The sequence below is a fragment of the Bombina bombina genome, chromosome 7 (genome assembly GCF_027579735.1).
Source record: "Bombina bombina isolate aBomBom1 chromosome 7, aBomBom1.pri, whole genome shotgun sequence".
NCBI classification, from domain to species: Eukaryota; Metazoa; Chordata; class Amphibia; order Anura; family Bombinatoridae; genus Bombina; species Bombina bombina.
In genome coordinates, this window is record NC_069505.1 from 54130051 (window position 1) to 54147336 (window position 17286).

Genomic DNA, 17286 nt, shown 5'->3' on the forward strand with positions numbered 1-17286 from the left:
GCCATGATTCTCCCAGGGGGGGAAGTCATGATTGGAGGAAGCCGGATTCGTCATTTCTGACATATGAAGAGGCTTCCGACGGCCGGGGGAATCGCTGGAGCGGCTGTGAAGATTAAAAGGTAAGTATTTAAAGAAAACGAGTGAAATGTAAAGTTTGATGAATTAAAGTGCCCTTGTTATTCATCTGAATTGACATTCACTTTAAGTATCAGTTCCCTTCCCACAACCCCCAGTCATTCGACCAAAGGCAAATGGAGAAAAGAAGTAACACAAGGTGTAAAAGGTGCCTGAGGTTTAATCAAAAACAACCGTTTTGAAATAAAGGTCGGGGCCGTGGACTCATCGTATCCGGAAATAAATTTATCAGGCGAGCATAAATTTTCTTTTCTTTCCTAAGATACGGTAAGTCCACGGCTTCATCAGTTACAGTTGGGAATCATTACCCAAGCTAGAGGACACAGATGAATAGGGAGGGACAAGACAGGCAGACCGAAACAGAAGGCACCACTGCTTGAACAAACTTACTCCCCAAAAAAATGCAAAAATATCAAAATTTAGAAAATTTGGAAAAAGTATGAAAGGAAGACCAAGTTGCCGCCTTGCAAATCTGTTCCACAGAAGATTCATTCTTGAAAGCCCAAAAAGAAGATACGGCCCTTGAGAAATGAGGCATAACTCTCTCAGGAGACTGTAGCCCTGCAGTCTGAAAAGCAAACAATTAAACTTCTCAACCAGAGAAAAGAAAAGTAGCAGTAACCTTATGTTACAGAGAAAAAATATTAAATATGCACAACATCCAAATAGTACACACATGTTCCTCAAGAGATAAGAATGAGGACACCGGGTGGGAACAACAAATTCCCAAACAATATTTCCACTTAGGATAATAAAAAAAAACGCCTTATGCGAAATAAGATAAGGCGAATTACACTGCAAAGCCAAGAGTACCTAAACTCCCCGAGCAGAAGACACTAGTGAAGAAAAGGATAACACAAAAATCTGAACTTCAGAGAACTGACTGACCAACCGTCCTCCAGTCTTTACCAGAGACAGAGCAAAACCCCTAGGAAACCTGACCCTACTTCCAAGAGTAGTCCTGGGATTTACACCAATCAGGGAATTTTTGCCATACTTTATGGTAAAAAACACCAGTAACAGGCTTGTGAGCCTGAACCATGGTCTAAAGACCGATTCAGAAACCCCATGTTTAGACAGAACTAAGCATTCAATCTCCAAGCAGAAAGCTTCAGAGAAAACTAAAGTTGGATGAAAGAATGGACCCCGATTAGAAGGTCCTTCCTCAGGAACAACCACCAAGGTGGAAGAATACATCTCTGCTAGGTGACCAACGAAGCAAACAATTACCTAAACATTGACTGAAGGGTCACCCAGTAGAGTGCCGAAACCGCCTTAAGGAGGCAAGAGGAAAGAATCCTCTATGTCCTGACCTCTGTCAAAAATATTTACAGAGATAGGGAAACTAATTTGTTCTCTTAAAAAACTACCCTTGTAGCTGGAACAAGGGAACTCAATTTAAAATCCACTTCCATCCGTGGGAATGAAGAAGACAACAATCTCTGTATCTGAACTGATGCCATCATAGGTAAGAGAAGTGCTAAACGCTCTACAAAAATACCTCACTAATCTGGGCTGCAGATAAAATTGAGAGAAGGAACGACTACTATGTAGTAACCTTGAGATATTATATCCACAGTCTATCTGGGACATCTCAAATCCATGTTTGATGACAGAGATTCAACCCCCCACTAGGGCCGATCCCGGATTGGGGGGGAAATTCCTTTAGGTCTGATCCTCCTGCTTGAGGTAGAAAAGATCCTTTTCTACCAGAAATATCATAACTATTCCTGTCAGATCAGGACCAAACAAGGTAATACCTTGTCCAAAAGCACCAGAAACTTTGACTCAGAGGAAAAATCCACTGTCCACAACGCCCAGCAGGCTAGCACGGCGAAGCTAGGCATCTTGCCTCCCAGATGAAAAACCTGCCTGGTAGCATCAGAAATAAAAGAATTGGCTAGCTCAAGAGCCTTAATTCTGTACAGGATCTCCTCCAAAGGAGTCTCTACAAAATAGGAATCAGACAAGGCAACGCACAAATAAGATGCTGCACTTTATACAGGGGCAATACAAACTCTGCCATGTAAGCCTCCAGGTTAGTCCATTGATCCTGAAAAGAACAGCTATCCACTCTAGGAATCGTAGTTTTCTTAGCCAAAGTAGAACTGCCTACTTTAGGCATCGTGCGCCCTAAAATTTAATGGAGACAGCAACAGGAAACATCTTTTTAAAGACAGGAGACAGAGAAAAAGGAAACCCTGAATTCTCCCATTCCTGTGAAAAATCTCCTAGCACGAACTTCCACAGAGGAATCCTAGTACTTATAAAGTTTACTAGATCCTTTAGAGTTGACAACGACAGGCAAATCAGAGTCGTTCCAAAGTAACCAAACCTTTTTTAACAATGCAAACACACACACACACTGTATTTATATGTATATAATCTATACACTTTGGTTAATGAAAGCAAATTAAAACAAATAAAGGGTTGAATGGTTGCCTTTGGGTCTGAGACACCTCCTCTGTCACAGAGTCTCACCCACTTAAGGTGCAATAGTTCTATTTCTGCTGAGGGGAGCTAAATAACCCCAGAGCAAGCCACACTGAAATGTAAGCACAATGTGTTCCACACAGTGCAGGGGGATCACACAGCAGGACCACTGACAGGCTTACATTTAGTGTATTGTAGGAAGTGTTACTGTCCATTACTAGAGGATCTCACTATACCTCTAATCAGACTGTGCTCCAACTCCTCTCAACAGCAGCAGCAGTGTTTACTGAAGTGTTCCTGTTCTCAGTCCAGGGGGGAACTTAGTTACCCCTGCAAAAATAGTGCAGGAACTCCGTTCCCATGCGTTCCCGCCCGACTTGACCCCTGGGGAGGGCAACCTGTGTAGCAGCAGATAGGACAGAAACCTTACTATCTGAATCCGCAATATTCCTCTTGTGAATTACCATAAAATAGGAAAAGCAGATAATGCCACAGATACGGCAGAAGATACCTGGGCAGCAAATTCTGCAGGCACATAACTCCTCCAGGAGATTGAGAGGAATTGCAGGACACTGCATGCGACGCCAGAAAGGCTTGAGACAGTAAAGGAGAAAGCTGTGGCACTGCCTTACAAGCCTCATCCTAAGAGACATGATGCTCTAGAAATTAAAAAAAATGAATCCTCCATTAGATTAAAAAGTTCTCATTTAAATCAAGGCATAGCAGACATATGGCCATAGGAGTAGAGCTCTAGCTCCGTGGACAAATACAGACACAAGCACCAAAAATTAAAACTTGTGCTATCACTTAAAATACTAGAATATAGAATTTATAAAAACTTCAAAAATATTTAATAATAATTATTAAAAATTATCCTTTAACTGGACACCGTCACTTTAAAACAACGTAGCTCCATAGGTATAGAACATACACTTGGTAGAAATGTCACAAACTAAGTGGCAATGTCTATTACACTGTCACTTTAAGAAAACGAAAGTCCCTAATCATATAATATACAATTGGTTAGTGATGCCACAAACTAAGTGGCAATATCCTTTACCGTGTATGAAATGAAAGTCATTATGACCTCATTCATCCTTTCTGCAGAAAAAAACAATGCCACTCCGTTCTCTAACAGATACGGAGGCAATGTCACATGACCGGACTCAAGGCAGAGTCATGGCCCATGCGGCACGCAAACAGGAGATAGAGCGCTCAGATTTTCAAAAGTCCCCTAATCTCTATGTTATAAGTTCCATTTACCTAAACCAATCTAGTAATCATACCGCTCCAACTAGGAGTGGAAGAGAGAATTAAAAATACGGCCTGAGGGATGACAGGGCTTTAGCAAATGCAAGCATCCAGAGACAACAGAATCTCCTAAGATACTGTGGCTAGAGCTAAGCCATATTGCCTCCTACAGAGACCGATTAAAACAGTAAAATACATAAGTCTGCAGCCAATTCTTGTCCGACATCCATAAAAATGAGCCCCATTAAACTGATTAACCCCTTCATGATCAATAAGAGGGAAGTAGTCTGTCTCTGTCACATTAAGTGCCTGCCCGTTGCCATAATACACATCCTAACTAGGATAAAAAATGTCCCTTAATTAATCTCTGCAGTTTGTAAAGTGCCAAGTAAAAAACAAGAAGGCACTTACCTGCATCCTGCCGTCCGGCAGGAGGACAGCCTACCCGACGTGAGAGGATGCCACTCCTCACAGAGACCTGTAGAAAAAAAAAGAGAGATCAGAGTAAACATACTCTGGCTCTCTGTACTAGGGTAGCGACATGTTAGGAAATTACAGTGAGGCCCAGCACACAAGTTCCTAACTGCTTTAAAGTCACCACTGCCCTACTGAAGAGACTAATGTGGAGTACGGCTAGACCCAATCTTGCGAGAAAAGGTCAGAGTAAACCTACTCTGGCTTTCAAAATAATAAAATCTTGCTTGAAGTGAAATAAATACATCTACATATAAGGTAATCTTTGCTGTGAAAAACATAATTTATGTAAGAACTTACCTGATAAATTCATTTCTTTCATATTGGCAAGAGTCCATGAGCTAGGGACGTATGGGATATACAATCCTACCAGGAGGGGCAAAGTTTCCCAAACCTCAAAATGCCTATAAATACACCCCTCACCACACCCACAATTCAGTTTAACGAATAGCCAAGCAGTGGGGTGATAAAGAAAGGAGTAAAAAGCATCAACAAAGGAATTTGGAATAATTGTGCTTTATACAAAAAAATCATAACCACCATAAAAAGGGTGGGCCTCATGGACTCTTGCCAATATGAAAGAAATGAATTTATCAGGTAAGTTCTTACATAAATTATGTTTTCTTTCATGTAATTGGCAAGAGTCCATGAGCTAGTGACATATGGGATATCAAATACCCAAGATGTGGAACTCCACGCAAGAGTCACTAGAGAGGGAGGGATACAAAATAAACAACAGCCAAATGCTGAAAAAATAATCCACAACCCAAATTATTCTCATGAAGAAAAGAAAAAACAGCAGCAGAAGAATCAAACTTACCAAAAACTGCTTCAGAAGAAGCAAATACATCAAAAAGGTAGAATTTAGTAAATGTATGCAAAGAGGACCAAGTCGCTGCTTTGCAAATCTGATCAACTGAAGCTTCATTCTTAAAAGCCCACGAAGTGGAGACTGATCTAGTAGAATGAGCTGTAATTCTCTGAGGCGATGCTTGACCCGACTCCAAATAAGCTTGAAGAATCAAAGCTTTAACCAAGAGGCCAAGGAAATAGCAGAGGCCTTCTGACCTTTCCTAGGACCAGAAAATATAACAAATAGACTAGAAGTCTTCCTGAAATCTTTAGTACCTTCAACATAATATTTCAAAGCTCTTGCCACATCCAAAGAATGCAAGGATCTTTCCAAAGGATTCTTAGGATTAGGACACAAGGAAGGGACAACAATTTCTCTACTAATGTTGTTAGAATTCACAACCTTAGGTAAAAATTCAAATTTAGTCTGCAAAACCGCCTTATCCTGATGAAAAATCAGAAAAGGAGATTCACAAGAAAGAGCAGATAGCTCAGAAACTCTTCTAGCAGAAGAGATAGCCAAAAGGAACAACACTTTCCAAGAAAGTAGTTTAATGTCCAAAGAATGCATAGGCTCAAAAGGAGGAGCCTGTAACGCCTTCAAAACCAAATTAAGACTCCAAGGAAGGGAAATTGATTTAATGATAGGCTTAATACAAACTAAAGCCTGTACAAAACAGTGAATATCAGGAAGATTAGCAATCTTTCTGTGAAATAAAACAGAAAGAGCAGAGGATTTGTCCCTTCAAGGAACTTGCAGACAAAACCCCTATCCAAACCATCCTGGAGAAACTGTAAAATTATAGGAATTCTAAAAGAATGCCAAGAGAATTTATGAGAAGAACACCATGAAATGTAAGTCTTACAAACTTGATAATAAATCTTCCTAGAGACAGATTTACGAGCTTGTAACATAGTATTAATCACTGAGTCAGAGAAACCTCTATGACTTAGAACTAAGCGTTCAATCTCCATACCTTCAAATTTAATGATTTGAGATCCTGATGGAAAAACGGACCTTGAGACAGTAGGTCCGGCCTTAACGGAAGTGGCCAAGGTTGGCAACTGGACATCCGAACAAGATCCGCATACCAAAACCTGTGGGGCCATGCTGGAGCCACCAGCAACACAAATGATTGTTCCATGATGATCTTGGAGATCACTCTTGGAAGAAGAACTAGAGGCGGGAAGATATAAGCAGGTTGATAACACCAAGGAAGTGTCAGCGCATCCACTGCTTCCGCCTGAGAATCCCTGGACCTGGACAGGTATCTGGGAAGTTTCTTGTTTAGATAAGAGGCCATCAGATCTATATCTGGAAGACCCCACATCTGAACAATCTGAGAAAACACATCCGGATGGAGAGACCACTCCCCTGGATGTAAAGTCTGACGGCTGAGAAAATCCGCCTCCCAATTGTCTACACCTGGGATATGAACCGCAGAAATTAGACAAGAGCTGGATTCCGTCCAAACAAGTATCCGAGATACTTCTTTCATAGCTAGGGGACTGTGAGTCCCACCCTAATGATTGACATATGCAACCATTGTGATATTGTCTGTCTGAAAACAAATCAACGGTTCTCTCTTCAACAGAGGCCAAAACTGAAGAGCTCTGAGAATTGCACAGAGTTCTAAAATATTGATTGGTAATCTCCCACCTCCATAGGAGGCAAAGTTTGTAAAACTGAATTGTGGGTGTGGTGAGGGGTGTATTTATAGGCATTTTGAGGTTTGGGAAACTTTGCCCCTCCTGGTAGGATTGTATATCCCATACGTCACTAGTTCATGGACTCTTGCCAATTACATGATAGAAACATCATTATGATTAGCATGTATTGTCTGTTTAACATCCCTTTATACATGTGGATTTGGACCATAAAAATAATGAGAAGGCTGAGAAACCCTTATATGCTCCGCTTGAAAATAAAGTAAAGAATGGCAAAAAACATTAATACAAGAGTTTAAAGGGACAAGTGCAAAAAGAAAAAGGCTTTAATGTGGTACAGCATTTTATTATTTTACTGTTGCTGGCACATAATCGTGTTTGACCCTTATAAAAACAGAATTTATGCTTACCTGATAAATTACTTTCTCTTGCGGTGTATCCAGTCCACGGATTCATCCTTTACTTGTGGGATATTCTCTTTCCCTACAGGAAGTAGCAAAGAGAGCACACAGCAAAGCTGTCCATATAGCTCCCCCTCTAGCTCCACCTCCCAGTCATTCGACCAAAGGTTAGGAAGAAAAAGGAGAAACCATAGGGTGCAGTGGTGACTGTAGTTTAAACAAAAACATTTTTTACCTGACTTAAATGCCAGGGCGGGCCGTGGACTGGATACACCGCAAGAGAAAGTAATTTATCAGGTAAGCATAAATTCTGTTTTCTCTTGCAAGGTGTATTCATCCTTTACTTGTGGGATACCAATACCAAAGCTTTAGGACACGGATGAAGGGAGGGAACAAGACAGGTACCTTAAACGGAAGGCACCACTGCTTGTAAAACCTTTTTCCAAAAATAGCCTCCGAAGAAGCAAAAGTATCGAATTTGTAAAATTTGGCAAAAGTATGCAGTGAAGACCAAGTCGCTGCCTTACAAATCTGTTCAACAGAAGCCTCATTTTTTAAAAACCATGTGGAAGCCACTGCTCTGGTAGAATGAGCAGTAATTCTTTCAGGAGGCTGCTGGCCAGCAGTCTCATAGGCCAAACGGATGAAGCTTTTCAGCCAAAAGGAAAGAGAGGTAGCAGTCGCTTTCTGACCTCTCCTCTTACCAGAATAGATAACAAACAAGGAAGATGTTTGTCTGAAATCCTTAGTTGCTTGTAAATAGAACTTTAAAGCACGAACTACATCAAGATTGTGTAATAGACGTTCCTTCTTTGAAGATGGATTAGGACACAGAGAAGGAACAACTATTTCCTGGTTAATATTCTTGTTAGAAACAACTTTAGGAAGAAAACCAGGCTTGGTACGCAAAACTACCTTATCTGCGTGGAACACCAGGTAAGGTGAATCACACTGTAAGGCAGATAATTCTGAAACTCTTCGAGCAGAAGAGATAGCTATCAAAAACAAACTTTCCAAAATAACAACAAGGTTCAAACGGAACCCCTTGAAGAACTGAAAGAACTAGATTCAAACTCCATGGCTGAGCCACAGGTTTATAGACAGGCTTGATTCTGACTAAAGCCTGAGCAAACGCTTAAACGTCTGGTACCTCTGCCAGACGCTTGTGTAACAGGATAGACAAATCAGATATTTGTCCTTTTAAGGAACTAGCTGACAATCCTTTCTCCAGTCCATCTTGGAGAAAAGACAATATCCTGGGAATCCTAATCTTACTCCATGAGTAACCCTTGGATTCACACCAACAAAGATATTTCCGCCATATCTTATGGTAGATTTTCCTGGCGACAGGCTAGCCTGAATCAGAGTATCTATAACTGACTCAGAGAATCCACGCTTTGATAGAATTAAGCGTTCAATCTCCAAGCAGTCAGACGTAGAAAAACTAAATTTGGATGCTTGAACGGACCCTGTATTAGAAGATCCTGCCTCATTGGCAGTGACCATGGTGGGACAGATGACATGTCCACTAGGTCTGCATACCAAGTCCTGCGTGGCCACTCAGGCGCTATCAAAATCACCGAAGCCTTCTCCTGCTTAATTCTGGCAACCAGACGTGGGAGGAGAGGAAACGGTGGAAAAACATAAGCCAGATTGAAGGACCAAGGCGCTGCTAGAGCATCTATCAATACCGCCTTGGGATCCCGGGACCTGGACCCGTAGAGAGGAAGTTTGGTGTTCTGATGGGACGCCATCAGATCCAACTCTGGGGTGCCCCATAGCTGAGTCAGCTGGGCAAATACCTCCGGGTGGAGTTCCCACTCCCCCGGGTGAAAAGTCTGACGACTTAGAAAATACGCCTCCCAGTTGTCTACTCCTGGGATGTGAATTGCTGAGAGATGGTAGGAGTGATCCTCCGCCCACCTGATTATTTTTGTTACTTCCGTCATCGCTAGGGAACTCTTTGTTCCCCCCTGATGATTGACGTAAGCTACAGTCGTGATGTTGTCCGAATGAAATCTGATGAATTTGGCCGCCGCTAGTTTAGGCCATGCCTGAAGAGCGTTGAATATCGCCCTCAGCTCCAGAATGTTTAATCGGGAGAAGAGTTTCTTCCCAAGACCATAAGCCCTGAGCTTTCAGGGAGTCCCAGACCGCACCCCAGCCTAACAGACTGGCGTCGGTCGTTACGATGATCCACTCTGGCCTGCGAAACATATTCCTTGAGACAGGTGATCCTGAGACAACCACCAGAGAAGAGAATCTCTGGTCTCCTGGTCCAACTGAATTTGAGGAGACAAATCTGCATAATCCCCATTCCACTGTTTGAGCATGCATAGTTGCAGTGGTCTGAGGTGTATCCGAGCAAAAGGGACTATGTCCATTGCCGCAACCATTAGTCCGATTGTCTCCATGCACTGAGCCACAGATGGCCGAGGAATGGAATAAAGAGCTCGGCAAGTAGTTAAGAGTTTTAGCTTTCTGACCTCCGTCAGAAATATTTTCATTTCTACCGAGTCTATCAGGGTTCCTAGGAATGGAACTCTTGTGAGGGGGGAGAGAGAACTCTTTTTGATGTTCACCTTCCACCCGTGAGACCTCAGAAAGGCCAATACAATCTCCGTGTGAGACTTGGTTCTTTGGAAAGTTGACGCCTGAATTAAGATGTCGTCTAGGTAAGGTGCCACTGCTCTTAGAACCGCCAGGAGGGACCCTAGCACCTTTGTGAAAATTCTGGGAGCAGTGGCCAACCCGAAAGGAAGAGCCACAAACTGAAAATGCTTGTTCAGATAGGCGAACCTGAGAAACTGGTGATGATCTTTGTGGATAGGAATGTGCAGCTACGCATCCTTTAGATCCACGGTAGTCATATATTGACCCTCCTGGATCATTGGTAAGATTGTCCGAATGGTTTCCATCTTGAATGATGGGACTCTGAGGAATTTGTTTAGAATTTTGAGATCCAGGATTGGTCTGAAAGTTCCTTCTTTTTTGGGAACCACAAACAGGTTTGAGTAAAACCCCAGTCCTTGTTCTGCAATTGGAACTGGGTGGATCACTCCCATTGTATGTAGATCTTCTACACAGCGTAAAAACGCCTCTTTCTTTGTCTGATCTGTAGACAGACAAGAAATGTGGAACCTTCCCCTTGGAGGAGAGTCCTTGAATTCTAGAAGGTATCCCTGGGCTACAATCTCTAATGCCCAAGGATCGTGTACATCTCTTGCCCAGGCCTGAGCGAAGAGAGAGAGTCTACCCCCTACTAGATCCGGTCCCGGATCGGGGGCTACCCCTTCATGCTGTCTTGGTGGCAAGCTGCAGGCTTTTTGGCCCGTTTACCCTTATTCCAGCCCTGGTAAGGTTTCCAGTTTGCCTTGGGCTGTGAAGCGTTACCCTCTTGCTTTGCAGCCGGAGAGGATGAAGCGGGGCCGTTTCTGAAATTGCGAAAGGAACGAAAATTAGCTTTGTTCTTTGTTTTAAAGGCTTTGTCCTGAGGGAGAGCATGGCCTTTTCCCCCCGGTGATATCTGAAATAATCTCTTTCAATTCAGGCCCGAATAGAGTCTTCCCTTTGAAAGGATTGTTCAAAAGTTTGGATTTAGACGACACATCGGCCGACCAGGACTTTAGCCATAGGGCCCTGCGCGCCAAAATGGCGAAACCTGAATTTTTCACCGCTAACTTAGCTATTTGGAAAGCGGCGTCAGTGATAAAAGAATTAGCTAGCTTTAGAGCCTTAATTCTATCCATAATTTCCTCATATGAGGTCTCCGTCTGGAGCGAGTCTTCCAGCGCCTCAAACCAGAAAGCAACTGCAGTAGTTACAGGAATAATGCAGGCAATAGGTTGTATTAGAAAACCTTGTTGAACAAGTAAACCCTCTAATTTTTTATCCATAGGGTCTTTAAAAGAACAACTGTCTTCAATTGGTATGGTTGTGCGTTTAGCTAGTGTAGAAACAGCCCCCACCACCTTAGGGACCGTCTGCCACGAGGGGTCAGAAATGGGGAACATTTTCTTAAAAACAGGAGGGGGGACAAAAGGGACACTGGCCTATCCCACTCCCTAGTAACGATATCCGCAATCCTCTTAGGGACCGGAAACGCATCCGTGTAAACAGGGACCTCTAGGTACTTGTCCATTTTACACAATTTCTCTGGGATCACCAAAGGGTCACAGTCATCCAGAGTAGCTAATACCTCCCTAAATAAAAACACAGAGGTGTTCTAGTTTAAATTTAAAAGTCAATGCATCTGAATCTGTCTGGGGAGGAACCCTTCCTGAATCAGAGACTTCTCCCTCAGACATCAAATTCCTCGCTCCCACTTCACAGCGTTGTGAGGGTATATCGGATACGGCTACCAAAGCGTCAGAATGCTCATAATCTGTTCTTAAAACGGAGCTATCACGCTTTGCAGGTAACACGGGCAGTTTAGATAAGAAGGCTGTAAGAGAATTATCCATGACTGCCGCTAAGTCTTGTAATGTAAAAGGGTTAGACGCACTAGAGGTACTAGGCGTCGCTTGCGCGGGCGTAACTGGTTGTGACACTTGGGGAGAGGCAGACGGGCTACCCTCGTTACCTTCAGTCTGAAAATCATCTTGGGCCACATTCTTAAGTGCAACAATATGATCTTTAAAGTGTATAGACATATCAGTACAAGTGGGACACATTCTGAGAGGGGGTTCCACCATGGCTTCTAAACACATTGAACAAGGATTTTCCTTAGTGTCAGACATGTTTAACAGACTAGTAGAGTACACAAACAGACTTGGAATCACTTTAATCAAATAAAAAACACAATTTGAAAAACGTTACTGAGATAAAAAGAGCACACAATTTTACAAAACGGTGAAAAATGCACCAATCTTTTCTGAAATTGACAGTATGTAGCTAAAGCCTTAATAAGATTGCACCCCAAGTTTCAAAACGATTAACCCCTTAATGCCCAAACCGGAGCAGCCTAAAGCCAACACCTGGTTAAATCACTACAGCACCTTGCCACAGCCTTGCTGTGGCCCTACCTTCCCTTAGGGATCAGATTTGGGGGAATATAGCTTCTTTTAGGCCCTCAAACATCAGCAGGACCCTCCATGTGAAACAGCATGAACTTATCTGCAATTCTAAGTGCACATCTGAGGCCTAGTAAATCACTCCTAAGTGACTAAAAAACAGCCATGTTTTAATAACCCCAGAAAAAACCCAAAAGGGCTTTCAAAGTGTCTTGCAAAACGATTTTTCCTTAGCCAAACAATCGATTGCCCTGAATAAGTGTCAACCGGTATATTAGCCCTATTATGTAAGCATTCAATTCCTTACTAAGTCTGTGAACATAGCTAACCCTTCCCACATGGGGATCTTGTCAGTCTTCTAGCATTATCTCAGTCTTGTCTAGAAATAATTGACTGAACATACCTTATTGCAGATCACCCTGCAAACTGTTCCCCCCAACTGAAGTTTTCTGGTACTCCTCAGTCCTGTGTGGGAACAGCAGTGGATTTTAGTTACAACATGCTAAAATCATTTTCCTCTCAGCAGAAATCTTCATCACTTTTCTGCTAGAGAGTAAATAGTACAAACCGGTACCATTTAAAATAAACTTTTGATTGAAGATAAAACTACAATTCTAACACCACATTCACTTTACACTCCCGAGAGAGACCCTAGTGCTTAGAGCCGGCAAAGAGAATGACTGGGGGGTGGAGCTAGAGGGGGAGCTATATGGACAGCTTTGCTGTGTGCTCTCTTTGCTACTTCCTGTAGGGAATGAGAATATCCCACAAGTAAAGGATGAATCCGTGGACTGGATACACCTTGCAAGAGAAAAGATATATATATATATATATATATATTTTTAACGTTAAAAGGTTCAAGGCCATTAATATTGTAAATAAATCTACTGTTAGGGGCAATTTAAAGGGACATAAAACCTCAAATTTTGCTTTCGCGGTTCAGATAAAACATACCATTTTAAACAAATTTCCAAATTACTTCTATTATCAAATTCTTATAGAGAACAACTGAAATTAACATTTTATTGCTTCTCTCTCCTACCTCCTGTTGGGAGTGTCATTTCTTCGGCTAGCCAATAATATGTAAGTAGCGATACCACAGACAACCCCCCCCCCCCCCACACTATTTTAAAAAGTGACTGTCAAGTCCAAAATAAACTTTCATGATTCAGATAGGGCATTTAATTTTAAACTTTCCAATTTACTTTTATCACCTATTTTGCTTTGTTCTCTTGGTAGAAAGATAAACCTAGAAGGTTCATATGCTAATTTATTAGACCTTGAAGGCCACCTCTAATCTAAATGCATTTTGACAGTTTTTTACCACTAGAGGGCGTTAGTTCATGTGTTTCATATAGATAACATTGAGCTCACGCATATGAATTTACTGAGGAGTGAGCACTGATTGGCTAAAATGCAAGTCTGTCCAAAGAACTGAAATAAGGGGGCACTCTGCAGAGGCTTAGATACAAGGTAATTACAGAGGTAAAACATGTATTATTATAACTGTGTTGGTTATGCAAAACTGGGGAATGGGTAATAAAAGGGATTATCTATCTTTTTAAACAACAAATATTCTGGTGTTGACTGTCCCTTTAAATGCCAGAATAAAAGGTAAATGAGCTATTAGTGAACATATTAATAAACTCTAGCAGGTAAAACGGATCTTAGGTACAATATTAAAGGGGGGGGGGGGGAATTAGGGTACACCATTTTAATCAAATTTAATAATAAATGTCCACATTCCTAGCAATTTTAATTTAAAGCCATAGTTCCCCTTAAAGGACCAGTAAATACAGTAGATTTGCATAAACAACAAATGCAAGATAACAAGTCAATGCAATAGTGCTTAATCTGAACTTCAAATGAGTAGTAGATTTTTGTGTGACAAATTTCAGTTATGTCTTTTTCCACTCCCCCTGTATCATGTGACAGCCATTAGCCAATCACAAATGCATAATTCTCTTAATTCTTGCACATGCTCAGTAGGAGCTGGTGACTCAAAAAGTGTAAATATAGAAAAACTGTGCACATTTTGTTAATGGTAAATTGGAAAGTTGTTTAAAATTGCTGCTCTATCGGAATCATGAAAGTTTAATTTTGACTTGAGTGTCCCTTTAATATGCCAAGACTAGTGATTTTATTCATTAGCTACGTGGTCAATAGTCTGTCTCTCTTACAGCATCTCTAGTTTAAGAGAAGAGGAACTCACCTAGTGTGGAAGATGTGATTACACGGCAGTCTCTTAGCTCCAGTCACCATCTCCTCCCTGCAGATGATACACACATTGTCTACAGCTTGGAGCTCCTCTGCGGTGGCATCGGGATATCTATATAAAGTTTATTTAAAAAAAAAAAAAAAAAAAATGATAATTTTCATAAACTAGAACTCTATTCAATCAATCTTTGTAAAGCCACTAATCTCTGCACCAAACAACAAATAAAAATGCTTGGAAATAATAATAATAAAAAAAAGATCTAAGCAAACAGTATGGTTATAAAGCTTCTTTGCAGCAATGTAATACTGACTGCTAGCTGGTGATTGGTGGCTACACACATATGCTTGTTGTCATTGGCTCATCAGGTGTGTTCAGCTAACTCACAGTAGTATAGTTCTGCTCTAGAGCTCACTTTAATGAGTTTTACCCCCTATGTGAGCGTTAAACATAATAGGTGTTCTCTAACAGAGCATATTATTAAAAAAAAAAAAAAAAAAACTTAAGTCATCTTTAAAATAGCCTTTTAGCTGAAAAAAATAAGAATCACTATTTTATTAAAGGGATATAAACCTCAATTTTTTTCTTTTATGTTTCAGATAGAGCAGCAATTTTAAGTAACTCCCATTATTTTCTTTGTTCTCTTGGTATCTTTATTTAAAAAAGCTGGAATTTAAGCTTAGGAGCCGGCCAATTTATGTCTGGGTAGCGCTAAATGTAGCCATCCACAAGCGCTAACCAGGGTGCTGAAACAAAAATGGTCTGGCTCCTAAGCTTACATTCCTGCTTTTTAAATAAACATACCAAGAGAACGAATAAAAATTGATAATAGAAGTAAATTAGAAAGTTGCTGCTCTATCTGATTCAAGAAAGAAAAAAAATTGTGGGTTTCATATCCCTTTAATATAGAGTAATTGTACTTAAAAATGTCCAGTCATCCATATGAGCAGCAATTAACATATTGGTAATTCTAAACATTTTAGAAAAAGATAAACACACACCAGTATCACTTGTAACCTTCCTAGAAATGCATATATATGTATTTGCATTAAGGTACATATCAGCCAATGAGGATTAGTAGCAAGCGCCTATCAGCCAATGAGGATTAGGAGGATTAGTAGCAAGCGCCTATCAGCCAATGAGGATAAGTTGCAAGCTCCTATCAGCCAATGAGGATTAGTAGCAAGCGCCTATCAGCCAATGATGATTAGTAGCAAGCGCCTATCAGCCAATGAGGATTAGTAGCAAGCGCCTATCAGCCAATGAGGATAAGTAGCAAGCGCCTATCAGCCAATGAGGATAAGTAGCAAGCGCCTATTAGCCAATGAAGATGATTAGCAAGCGCCTATCAGACAATAAGGATTAGTAGCAAGCGCCTATCAGACAATAAGGATTAGTAGCAAGCGCCTATCAGACAATGAGCATTTAAAGGAAGTACACAACCAATATGGCTATACCATATATATCATGATCAATTTAAACAGATTTTATTTCACATTTTCATGAACAAATGGACATTTTTGAATGCTCTTTCATATAGATAACAGAACTTGTACAGTGCAGCCATTGACCCTTTAATTATACGTTTTAGGATTATTCCTCCTCTGCTCTCGCTAACCCACTATCAATCCCTAACCCCCCCCCCCCCCCTCTCACTTACAGTGTATTCATGTTTCTGATTGCTCTTCTGGACATGATGGCGTCCGTTACTGCTTTTTTAAACTGCCTGTAAAGAACAATAAGTAGGTTTCAAATAGTGATGAAAAAAAAAAGCATCTATGAAATAAAGATGAGCGACTGACTCATTTACTTACCTCATTGCCAGGTACATGGGACGAATAGCAAAGAGAGGGAACGTATGCACCTTAACCATGATAATCATAAAGGCCATGTACAGCACAACCTTTATAAAGCCTATAAAATAGGGACACAGATGGGACGTTAAATATTAAGACCACAAGACCTTTTTTCTACTTAATTTGCGTTATTTACTTATCATTAAAGGGATAGGAAAGTCAAAAATTAAAGGACCATTAAGCTTGACATTTCAACAGCGTATAACATGTTTCATTATTGCAATATACATTCATTATTTATTTTGCTGTAGAATACATATAAAATGTGTGCTTGTTTTACTTTCTCCCAGGGAGGTTTGGGTTATTATTTTAGGCAAGTTATGTGAGCTTTTGTTTACTTTACTCCCCCCCCCCCAAGACTGTCAGCAGTCACATGTTTGTAAAAGGTGGATTATCAGTTTTGCATCAACAGTCATGATAGGAGAATCAGTGCTAAACCAGGGCCGGCTTCCCCAATCTCTCTCAACTGCACATGTGCAAACAGTTTGTGTTATATCTGGATATTAGTTTGTGATTGGTTAGAAAAGATTATTTTGTTCTGTGGGTCAGGGAAATGAATAAACATAAAACAATAGTCATTTGCCAAAATAAAGCTGCAGTTTTCAATGCAAAATTATTCTGATATGAAGGTTCAAAATCATGTAGTTAACAATTTGTGTTTAGTGGTCCTTTAAACTTGCATGATTCAGATAGAGCAGGTAATTTTAAGACACTTTTAAATTCACTTCTATTTTCAAATGTGCTTTGTTCTCTTAGTATCCCTTGTTCAAAATGAATACGCACATATCATACACTAGCGAGAGATTATTATTATTATCGGTTATTTGTAGAGCGCCAACAGATTCCGCAGCACTATATAACTGCTGATTGGTGCCTGTCTGCACACATTTCTCTCTTGTGATTGGCTGACTGTGTTCAGCTAGCTGACAGTAGTGCATTGCTGTTGCTTAAAGGGACACGAAACCCAACATTTTTCTTTCATGATTCAG

The 17286-nt window shown here is 40.8% G+C and overlaps 1 protein-coding gene across 2 annotated transcripts in view; it reads right to left on the reverse strand.

Moving 5' to 3' along the window:
• SYVN1 (synoviolin 1) overlaps window positions 1–17286 on the reverse strand; it is a 198828-nt gene that overhangs the window by 62528 nt on the left and 119014 nt on the right. For both annotated transcript variants that reach the window (XM_053720119.1, XM_053720120.1), the window contains exons 8-10: window positions 16256–16355; window positions 16102–16167; window positions 14439–14555 (exon numbers count right to left, since the gene is read on the reverse strand). In XM_053720119.1, coding sequence (XP_053576094.1) covers window positions 14439–14555; window positions 16102–16167; window positions 16256–16355 — 283 coding nt within the window. The remainder of the gene's footprint in view (window positions 1–14438; window positions 14556–16101; window positions 16168–16255; window positions 16356–17286) is intronic.